The sequence below is a fragment of the Centroberyx gerrardi genome, chromosome 17 (genome assembly GCF_048128805.1).
Source record: "Centroberyx gerrardi isolate f3 chromosome 17, fCenGer3.hap1.cur.20231027, whole genome shotgun sequence".
In the NCBI taxonomy this organism is placed as follows: Eukaryota; Metazoa; Chordata; class Actinopteri; order Beryciformes; family Berycidae; genus Centroberyx; species Centroberyx gerrardi.
In genome coordinates, this window is record NC_136013.1 from 7,816,962 (window position 1) to 7,828,584 (window position 11,623).

General features: G+C 41.5%; 1 protein-coding gene across 1 annotated transcript in view; it reads left to right on the top strand.

The window, feature by feature from the left end:
* The window catches only part of sptb (spectrin, beta, erythrocytic), a 47,496-nt gene extending 35,982 nt beyond the window's left edge, over nucleotides 1-11,514 (top strand). The window contains exons 28-37 of the mRNA XM_071915651.2: nucleotides 549-793; nucleotides 2,247-2,385; nucleotides 2,755-2,839; nucleotides 3,978-4,174; nucleotides 4,615-4,697; nucleotides 4,956-5,019; nucleotides 5,413-5,687; nucleotides 7,326-7,499; nucleotides 8,427-8,469; nucleotides 9,089-11,514. Coding sequence (XP_071771752.2) covers nucleotides 549-793; nucleotides 2,247-2,385; nucleotides 2,755-2,839; nucleotides 3,978-4,174; nucleotides 4,615-4,697; nucleotides 4,956-5,019; nucleotides 5,413-5,687; nucleotides 7,326-7,499; nucleotides 8,427-8,469; nucleotides 9,089-9,289 — 1,506 coding nt within the window. The 3' untranslated portion in view covers nucleotides 9,290-11,514. The remainder of the gene's footprint in view (nucleotides 1-548; nucleotides 794-2,246; nucleotides 2,386-2,754; nucleotides 2,840-3,977; nucleotides 4,175-4,614; nucleotides 4,698-4,955; nucleotides 5,020-5,412; nucleotides 5,688-7,325; nucleotides 7,500-8,426; nucleotides 8,470-9,088) is intronic.
* The last annotated feature ends 109 nt before the right edge of the window (nucleotides 11,515-11,623 follow it).

The following is an 11,623-nucleotide window of genomic DNA, read 5'->3' on the forward strand; positions in this document are numbered from 1 at the left end:
GAAAGTGGCCAAAAGGCAAACTTTGATGACTCATATCGAGAGGGAAGAAAGAGTACTGAGATATTTTGCAACTGTGGAAAGTTTACTTAAAGTATGAGTAGCCATAAGTTGCTGTCTAGGATGGGGATTCTTACATATTTATCAGCCTAAGACCCAAGCAGAGGGAACCAAGTGCTGCCTTGGGACATAAAAACACATCTGCTATGTGGGGAACCACCAGATATGGCATCCTGGCCCATAGCTTAAAAATCATGGGTCCAGGAAATTGCTCTAATAAAATGTTTATCTCCTTATCTAAATGATTTATTTCTTCAACTTTAGTAACCACAAAAGGGGAATAAAAGGCCACAGCAGCCAGACAATGTACAAAATATTTCTGTGTCCCTAGAATGCTTTTAAATCATAGAGAAATGCTCAGTAAAGAAATAAGAGTCAGGCAGAGTAGGGAAAGGTTTTTTTTTTCTGCTAAACCAAACGTCTGTAGCATGTATCTTATAATCTAGTCGAGTAATTTTCTCTAATTTTCCTCCTCCTTCTCCTCCACCCAGGTTCAACAGTTCCAGGACACGGCCACGCGGCTTCATGCCCAGTACGCAGGGGAGAGGGCCGCCGCCATCCAGAGCACAGAGAGGGAGGTGGTGGAGGCCTGGAAGGGCCTGCTGGACGCCTGCGACGGCCGCAGGGCGCGGCTGGTCGACACGGCGGAGAAGTTCCGCTTCTTCACCATGGTCAGAGACCTGATGGCCTGGATGGAGAGCATCATCCAGCAGATAGAGACCCAGGAGAAGCCCAGGTGAGTGGGCCGCACAATTAATTAAATATCGATTAGGCCAAAATACCTGGTACATAAATGTATTAAAATTTTGAAACATCAATACTGATTACTGCCATTTCCAAATTGCAAGAGGCTGCATTTCCTTTTTCCTACAGGGAAATCTGATCAGACAGGTTGAAATATAAGGTATTTTGTGCTGTCCTGAATCCTTGCCCTTTGACTTTTGGCGAGATTCAGTTGCAATTTACATAAATTTTAACAGTCAACAAAAAAATTGGGATTGGATTTTCTTTTTTTTTCGGGAGAGCAAGAGAAAAAGAGTAAAGTGACTGTGTGTAGCTCATTGCGTAGAGAGGGAGGTCCATTTTTACTGGGGCTATGTTTGTATGTATGTACTCATAGTGCTTTAAACCACTTTAGATAAACACATATGATGAAATGAACTGGCATATATTACGCCGTGATCCAACATTAATTGCCTCTCTGAGGAGACCGATATTTTCTTTATTTTGGAGTGGGAGTGGAAGCAGAGGAACGAGTAAACTCAACGAAGGCTAAGGCCTGACATGTAGGCTTGAATAAATGAATTCAGAAATTTGAATCGTGTTTCAAATAGCATGTCTCTCATTATCCACAGCTCGCGTCACTTGTTATATAAAGTTAGAGTGATAGGCGTAGCTTCCATCGCTCTTATTTCCCAGGAGTCAGTTATGATTTAATTTTAACAGGGTTTCAGTCCCTCGCCATGGTTATTGTTTGTACTGATTGTTCAGCAGTTGGTCCAAACCGGTCCAGATTGGGCCACTTATCCATGTAGAGATAATTACATGTGACATGAAGGTGGTAATAGCCTTTTTAATTACATTTTTGTCAGTGGGGAGTATGAGAGTGTATGAGTGATGTAAGAATTTAGGAGTGTGTGTTACCGAGACAGTGGAGTGGTTAAAGGTGCAAAAAGTACGATTTTTACTTACAAACTACTAAAAAAATAACCACAATATACCCCTTTGTTCTCAAGCCAAAATAATAAATGACAAAATATAATTATTACAGTATTTGCATTGGGATATATTACTTCTTCACTATAGGTTTCTGTTGGATCTCTGCTCTAATTACCTGGCTTACTCCTCTCTAGTGTCAAAAAGTGACTTTACTATTTGCATCGGTTACCAGCCACCGCAAGCTGTGCCAGAGATCTGTCGATGTTGTTGCAGTTCTATACAGTCAAAAAAAAAAGTCATAAAAGTCACAGATAACTTATTTCCCCTTTAAGACCGCCGCCTCTGGAACTGAATGAACCGCTCCTGCCATAAGCTTCAGTCCCGCCAGAGCCTTTTCTCCCGTGTCACCTCTATCCTGGAGCTCTCTCAGCCTGCCTACTGTCTCAACAAAGGCAGAATATAATGGAGAGTGGATTGAACACACTCTGTTATGAAAGAAAATGTAAATACCTTTCCCTCCTCTCCGTCAGGGACGTGTCATCCGTGGAGCTCCTGCAGAAGTACCACCAGGGGATCCGCTCGGAGATCGAGGCCAGGGGGGTGAAATTCACCGACTGCGTGGACCTGGGCAAGGCCCTGCTGACCCGCAAGCACAGAGACTCTGCTGAGGTGAGGCTTCGGCAGGAACGACAGCCTCTTTTTATCCACAGCTGGGCCTAAAATTGCTGCTTTAAGTGGATTTAATTACTTTTCCTGGACTGATTGTTCTTGTCTGGCACAATGGAACCAATTTGATTGCCACAAAAGAACAAATTCCACTCATCTTACACTCATCAGGGAGACTATAAAGCAAACACTAATTAGAAATTGAAAAGTAAGCCAAAAGAATTTAAATGAGCAATTGACCCAGGTCTGAATTTAACGTGCGGGTAATTACTTCACAATACTAATTCTTAGAGGATAATAGCCAGTCTTGGGGGCTGAGAGTTGTTTAATAATGCTGATGTGTAACTGTGAGTGTGTTACTGTCTCCATCAGATCAAAGAGAAGCTGGTGCAGCTGATGGAGAAGAGGAAGGAGATGATGTTCAAGTGGGACGACAGATGGGACTGGCTCAGGCTCTGTGAGTAACACTACACTAACCTTGTGGGTGTGCGCTCCACCCTAAAACCAAATTCATATGTTATTCCTTTCACTTATTCACAAATCTACACTGAACTGCCCAAAATCATAAGACTAGAATATGTGAAGGGACTCATCTATGCACAAACTTGTACATGAGAGAATGCCTTTGCTTCTGTTCTTTAAAACACCCCTTTTTCATCCCAATAAGCACCTTTTTATTGCGAGCAGTCTTAAAAATAGTTTCTGAGACAAAAGCAAGGATGCTCTCTGATAGCATCTCTCTACAATAAAATGTGTGAGGCTATTCTATTTTAGGGTGGATCTTTGCACTAACACCAGCTAATTCCCTCTCTTCAGCTCAGCTTTTAACCTTTCCAATATGCCTCTCTTTATTAAAGACCTCCATATTAAAATAATAAAAATGCATGATTTATACGTATATATTTAGGTCTGCAGGAAATACCCCAGATTTTGCTTAAGGCGAGACACCACAGAAAAATTTATTTTCATCCTATCAGACTGAAATTATATGTTGAATATGGACACAAATACAAACACTTTTTGTGTTATGACTGTACTATGTATGTGGTGAAAATCTTTTCTGCTATTTTGTTCATGTAAAATATGCCGTACAATGGAAATAACAAAAGATATTAAAAACAAATCCTTTACCACAGTTTTTTGTTAAGAAGTAGCATGTCAACAATGTGCAAACAGGGAATATGTCCGTTTCCTTTGTTTTTTATACCTAATTTTGTGCTTGGTGTTACTTGGTATAAAAATATATACAATAACTATTTATAGTTGTTTTTGATTATTTGTTTGTATATTTTATGAAACTGAAGTAGTTGTAGAAGCAAAACACTATAATATCTCAAGAGTGACCAATCCAGCCATTTTCACCTGTGGTGCCTCGCCTTACTGCTTGATAAGCATGAAAAGCTGCTTGTTAGGTTTTACTGTATAACCACCAGCTATTTGATGAAGACCATGTTGAATTGAAGTGTTATTGTCAAAGTTTATTAGATAAAAACTACATTTGAAAACATTAAAGCAGTGAGCAAACATTCCTCTTTACATCATGCATTTTGCCCCCACTGCTCTGTCATATTGACCCACGTCTTCCTCCTGTCCAGTGCTGGAGGTGTGTCAGTTTGCGCGGGACGCCTCGGTGGCGGAGGCCTGGCTGATCGCCCAGGAGCCCTACGTGGCCAGCAGGGACCTGGGCCAGACCGTGGACGAGGTGGAGAAGCTCCTCAAGAGGCACGAGGCCTTCGAGAAATCCACCGCCACCTGGGAAGAGCGCTTCTCCGCCCTGGAGCGCCTCACTACTGTATGTAACAGGCTGCAGGCCTGGGGAGGGATGGATCACATGAAACATGATTACAGTAATCTGATTACCAGAAATAGTAATTGTGTTCTGTTATAGTTGCTGAAAAACAAGATAATATGATTACACTATTAAAAAAAGGAGGGTCTTACTTGTTGGATTACTCAGAAACATATCTGTTGAGAAAAAGCTTTTTAATTGTTCAGATATGTTTACACAACTTGGAATACTTGTTAATCATTGAAGATGATGGCAATAATGACGATTTAACTACAGTAGCCCTACATAAAACAGAATAAATTGTCTTAAACTTGATTACTTAAATTGATTGTTTAATATTAAAGAATTTGGAGGCAGTGTAATGTAAGAAACTGGATTATGTTACTAAATTGGAGTAATGCAATGGATTGGTTTACTGATTACAATTTTATTATGTGTTGCAGTTGGAGTTGTTGGAGCTGAGGAAGCAGCAACAGGAGATGGAGCAGTACAGAAAAGAGGAGCTACGCTCAGATAAGGACAGCAGGTAAGACACACACACACGCACACACACACACACACACACGCACACACACACACACACACACGCATACACGCACACGTATGCATGGACACACGCACACCTCTAACCGCAGACCTCTAACACCCATCCCAGACACAGACAGGCACACACACACACAGACAGAAGACACACACACACACACACACACACAGCTCTTTGATCACGGTTCTTAAAGGTCTCTAATGCAGATCCCATGCTGTCCTCTGCCCCTCTGCCCTCCAGGAGAGAAGACACAGGCTTTGTAGAAGACTCTTCACAGCTCTACACTATTGAGGAACAGACTCTGGTTAGTAACTTCACTGACTCAACCCCAGTCCTCTGTAGTTTATCATCTATGACCTCTCTGTTTCACTATATCAGTGTTTAAAAAAAGAAAATCAGGCACTCTTATGTGCAAAAGTTTTTTTTTTTATTAACGTTTGTACATAAAAGTGTGCCTTGGCTTTCTGTTCTTTAAAACAGACTACATTTGACTCCACTGAGGACCTTTTTGTGAGCAAAAATATTCACTGGAGCCTAAAGCAAGGACACACTGCTATCCTGTCTAAACTTGCAAGTTGATCACTATGTTTGTTAATCTGTTTGACTCACTCTGTCTCTATCTGTCTCCCTGTCTATCTGCCTGTTTCTTGCCCCTGCCTTTCTGTCTCTCTCTCTCCGTCTCTCCCCTCCCCTCCAGTCCGGTTCTGGTGCGGTGGAGCCCAGTTCGGCCGTGCTGGAGGGGACGGCGGGCGACTCCACGGTGCCCATGGTGTCAGAGATGAGAGAGAGCGCTTCTCTGGAGCTGGACCCCTCCGTCTCGGCCCCGATCCCGATCCTGAGCCCGAGCCCCAGGGAACCGGAGCGAGCCGCCACCATGCCCACGGAGCCCCTCAGAGCCCAGGCCGTGCTGCAGGAGGGCGTGCTGGGCCGCAAACACGACATGGACGGCTCAGGGAAGAAGGCTTCAAACAGGTAGATAATTAGCTGATTTACTTAGAGACAGTAGGTGTTGTAGCATGGGTAAACCCCCCAAAACATCCAAGTGAAAACTAACTCAGCACCGGTTACATGCTTGCCAGCTGTGAGTGAAATCAAATCACCAATAATAGCTCATTACTACTACTTAACAACTAAAGTTAAAGCTAACATACACTTAGCAAGCCCTACTATGGTAACGTTACAACCTCAGCAAAGGATTAAACCCATTTACAATGAAGAAGTCTCACAGAAAGTATCTAAAACCTAAATCAACCAGTCTAATGTTGTAAAATGACATGACGTACATCTATAAACTAGCAAAATTCTTCCAAAATTTTGCAATCTTCCAATGCAACTGCACTGAATCACTGAAACAAGGACCTACTGAAAATCCTACAGTCTCCTACAGCACATGCAGATACTTTCCTCTCTGACAAGCCTAAAAAAAAGTGGAAATCCTTTGAATTTTCTTACACAAAAGGAGCTGCTGTGGCTTTTTTTTTGTGGTCTACATGTTTTTGTTCACTTATTTTCATCGCTTTTCAGTTTTTGTACATAAACAGCAGCGATACCAAAAACATTCATTTCTCAACTTAAAGCTGCACAAGGCCACAAGGGTGTTGGGGACAAATAAACAATTTATCACAACAACGTATTGTAGTCTAATAAATGCACACACTTGAAGAGTCTGAAGTATGAAGTATGAAATCTGTATCTGAGGTACGAAAATTGTTTAATCACTGACCCGCAGAGGAGAGTAGCAGTCTTCAACAGACAGGAGCATCTGCTAAAAAGTAAAGTCGTCTCAACAAAGTGAAGAAAGAACATTTCTAGAGCGACAGAAGGAGCGAGCGAGGTGTGTGTGAGGTGACGCCGGGAAGCGTAGGCCAGGATGTGCATTGTCTCAAGGACTGGTACATGGTGACAATTGTTATTCAGAGTGTCAGACATAACCCGGCTCAGTGTTGTCTCGGTCCAAGCTGGGACAGACACTTAACAGTCCTTTCTCAGGGAAAAGGGAATGCTGCTTTTCATATACACATACTGTTGGATGGATACCCATGGATTTGGTATTTTATAACTCTGTGAGCTTGCCTTCCTGTATGATCCTGTTCAGATTTAATTATGATTACAGGAGACGGATTATAGTCACAGTTCTCCCTCTACAACGGGATGGGATGCTCTTCTCTGCTCTGTTGCAGCCTACTTTATGATTTAAGCTCATAAAACAGGTTTTATTTTTACATAAAAATCTTGCTTAGTGCAGCTTTAAGTCAGTTCATTCATACACACGCAACCCAAGAAATGGTTTTTACCCAAACTACAAAACTTGCTGTCTTTTAGAAGATCTGACCGGGTTTCTTTTGATACAAAACAATTGACTATTTTTACAGAGGCAAAGCAGCGCTCCAATTGCTCTCTTCATTTCTAATTCACTGAATTAAGTCTTTGTGGAGCGCTGGGGCTGCGGTGCCTCTCTCATAATTGGGATTAAATTGAATTGATTTGGCATTATTACCTGACATTAGCTACCTGAAATGATCAATATTGCGGTTCTGCTCTCATCTCGTCTCTTCTTGTTTCCTCTCCTCTCGACTTCCTCCTCCTCCTCCTCCTCCTCCTCTCTTCCAGGTCATGGAACAACTTGTACTGCGTGCTGAAGCCCGGCCAGCTCTCCGTCTATAAGGACGCCAAGAGCTTTGGCCACGGTGTGACGTACCACGGCGAGGACCCCCTGTCGCTCGGCAACGCCGGCTGGGAGGTCCTCACCAACTACAAGAAGAAGAAGCACGTCGCCAAACTACGGTGAGGATCCTACACATCTTACAATGGGTCCTAATTCAATAAATCACCACAAAACCAACTATAGTTAGGTTTGTGGTGATTTATTGGATCAACGTCAAACATTGTCTGACAGTTTGTTATAAAAAACTGACAGTATGTTACAGCCAAACATGAGTTTTAAGGGTATTTTGAGGCTATAAAAGGTTTGTTTACACTTGTTGTGTTTGAGTAAAACAGGCTTGTATTTTATGTCTTGATGGGTTAAGAGGGGAAAATGTTGATTTTCCACCCACAAGCTGAAGTCTTCAAGAACAAATGTGAGGTTTTCAAGTATTTAGTGAAATAAATTATGAATGGTGCCCTTGCCTTACAATGGAAGAAAGACACTTTTCATGTAGCGCTCAAGGGCAGGTTTAGGATTTTTAGGAGCCTCTTGTTTTGTCACATTCAGGAACATCAAAAAAGTTTTCACTTCAGGTGTTTTTTTTGCGGTTGTTTTTGAGTAATCGGCAGCGGCCTCTTGTTTACATTTGCTACCAATGTTTGTGCAAGTCAACTGGGAACAAAACCAATTTCCCTAAAATTACGTGCAAGCCGTTCCATCTAATTCCACAAGTCGAAAGAGGAAAACAATAGTTTTGAAGTTGAAGTGTGTTGAAGGACATACTTTCATTTTAAGACAATTGGTTCTGTCTTGCGTCCACTTTGCTAACAAATGCTAAGAGAAGGCTGCTGCCAATTTGTAACAAACGAAAAACACCAAACCTTGTAAATGTGCTGATGGGAGTCCAAGTCAGAGCTCAATTGCATAGACTTCTAAAAGTTGTGTTTTTGGGAAACTGGCTTTGATTGGCTTGTTTACTCTTCATTTTACTCTAATGGTCAACTTAGAAGTATGAAACAACCCACACACAATGAATACTAACTCTGTCTCGGTTTCTCTCACAGTCTTGGAGACGGCAGTGATTATTTGTTCCAGTGTAAAGATGAGGTGAGTTTTCAACCACTGAATGACAACAATGAATGACTTGTAATGGCTTTCAATGATCATGTGAATACTAACCTTACTATCGCTGAATGATCCGGACTTGCATGTAAGTGATATGATCTTTGACTTTAAGACTTTACTGTACATATACACACTTTTTCCTTGTCATTCTTCTTAAATTTCTGTTTTGTTCTAATTCGATTTTATTAGCTGTTTCAGTTTGACAGCATTGCCAATGTCCAATTAATTTGGTGAGGTTATTTATGCAACCAATTGACATGGTTGAGGTTATCCACATATAGACTTCCAAAGTGGTGTAGATTTCCCCTACAGGTATCATTAAATTTTCACAAACTAAAAAACAACATTGACACAGAGAGGTTGTCTTTATAACCAGTCAACATGGTGAGGTTATTCATATAACCCCGGTTGGGATTGATTTCTACCTCATCAGCATCTCATTGAGTGTTTCACTGTTTAATGCGGAACGATTTCCACTTGTTAATTTGCACAAATACATAAAGAGACCAAGACACTAATAAATAAAAACACACTCTGCCCCCCACTGGAGGTGAACTTCCATTTGTAAGCCACTGTGGTGTGTTTGCATTTCTAATTTCAGGAGGAGCTGCAGCGCTGGACCCAGGCCATGCAGAAGGCCGTCCAGCCCCTGTCAGCGGAGGAGGCGTCGGGGCTCTCGGGGCCCTCGGGGGCCAGAGCCCACAGCCTGCCCCCTCCCTCCTCCTCAACTGCCCTCCCCGAGCCCAGCGCTGCCAAGAAAGACAAGGAGAAGAAGTTCAGTCGCTTCGCCAAGAAGAAGTGAAAGGAAGTGAGGCGAGAAGCGAGATGGGCAAGCCGTCCGGGGGTGTTGCCTAGGCAACCTGGAAAGAGAAAGTATTTGTGTACAATCAGTGAGAGCGAGCTTTTTATCACTATAGAATTTTTTTTATATTATTTTGTGAGTTAAGATAGATGAGATATTGTAGTTTAGATTGAAGCCATCACTCTGCCTGTATTTAAGCCAGTTTATCATTGCAAAGGTCCACTTTTTTGTCCTTTTTTGACAAATGCCAAATTCAAAGCATTAAATAAAAGCACAGGAATGCTCTTTTCACACTCAACCAAAGAATGTTTGTAAAATTTCCTTTTTTTTTTCCTTCCTTTTTGTTGCCAATTTTGCTTTGGTATGGCATGCTTTGATATAGCTATGTATGATATGTAGGCCTGTTATGAAATAGTGTGACTCGAGAGTGTTTAACGCCTATGAGTACTTTTATTAATCTGCCTTATCAAATGGTTGTGAACTGTAATACTGTGCTGTTTGAATTTGGAGCGCTAAACGCTACTCAGAGAAGCAGGTTGAGTCTAGCAGGCTTTAAAAAGCTTTGTAAATGCGGTCTGAGGACTTGGTGGTACAGTGCTGTACGCTGCACACACACACACCAGGTAGAATTGCAGGTATGCAAACTAAATGCTCTATGCACTGTGAAGGTTTTGACTGTTGAGATGTTCTCAGAGATGATGATTATAAATTGATGACGGATGACCTATGAGCAGTCATGTTACACCACAATCAATCAATAGTCAGTTTTGAATATAGGTCTCTTCATGCTATATTTTCAACTGAACTGTGGCAATATTTATTTCTGTGAACTTGAAATATATTCAACACTTGTGTACTGAACCCCAAATTTCATATATATTCATATATATATATATATCTCTACAGATGCATGAAGTAAGATGTTATACGTTAGTTTGATATGGTGCTATGGTGATATTCTTAAACCTTCAATCAAGACCAACTTGACCTGCCTTATTTGTCTTCAACTTTGGCTTGTAGTTACACGCATGCGAAAATGCATTCTCCTATTAAGTATTTTGGTCTCACAAGCTAGATTCAATCCACCATAAAACTTTTACTAAACGCCAAGTCTCGAATTATAACCTGCCTCTATGTGCCACCAGGTGCTCACAGTTGTTAAAGCGAAACAAACAAAAACAAACAAAAACGCCTGGGCTGTTATTAGAAGTTTTACGGTACCCAGGTCAGCCAAAGTGAAGGACAAGCCGTGGGTCAGATGAATCTTGACTGCTTTTCCAAACCACACAGCAGGACCAGGCATGCTCTCCCTCTGAGGCAAAGATCATACAGTAGCAATATGGAGCTGAAGGAATGTGTCTGTTCTGTGAATGTAAGGGAAGAGAAATCGATGGAGAAAAGAGGGAAGCGAATTCGGTAAATATAGGAATTTCCACAGAAAAGCCATTATTGAATAGATAATTCAAATCAATATATGCATACAGGGAATATACAGTGTGTACAGCATATGGAACTGCATTTATAGATGTTCAATCGTGGTTTATTCCTCATTTTCATCGTCTTCTGTTACAAGGATGCTGTCACACACACACACACACACACACACTCCCACTGCCGTTCTTGCCTTGTACTGTGGGCTTTGTCCCTGAACTATGATCTAACTTAAGTGACCTCATCTAAATTATGGAAGTCAGTGGTACAAAGATAAGAGAAAGACTGCTCAGCTCCCAGTTTTCCCCAAGAAATATGGTAGTAGCATCATGATGATCTCAGAGCGGAGGCTGCATTTACACAGGAAGAAAATATCGGAGTTTAAATGTTTGTGGTTCAGATTTGATCTTCTCAAGGCTGCATAAAACTCCATGAGAATATTGCATCTTTGCCACTAGGAGTTTAGATGTTTTTCTTTTATAAATGCAACCTGAGCTGCTTTGGCAAACTCGGGCCCCATGTACTCTGTAGTCTTGTTTTTCTTGGTTCCAGTATCTACAGTAATCAGATGAAGTGTTCATCAGCTTCATCTGGTTTTACCAATCGGACGCTTCCAACTCTCTCACCTCCATCCACTTCCCTTATCCCTCCGCTCCTTCCTACCTGCCCTTTTCTGTTCAGTGGTTTTTAATCTGCATTTTATACTCTCTAGCTATGTAAAATATCCAAAATGTTGACAGGAAATATCAAATACATTTTGAGAGAATAAACTTTAAAATAAACTCCTAAAACTATGGCTTGGGGGTCGGTTTTGTCTCCAACTTTACTGTCAGCTTGTTTCTGCAAAAGCTGCATGTGTAAACAGTTACTGTCCCTTTCATCTCCTTTCTCCATTCAATTTTG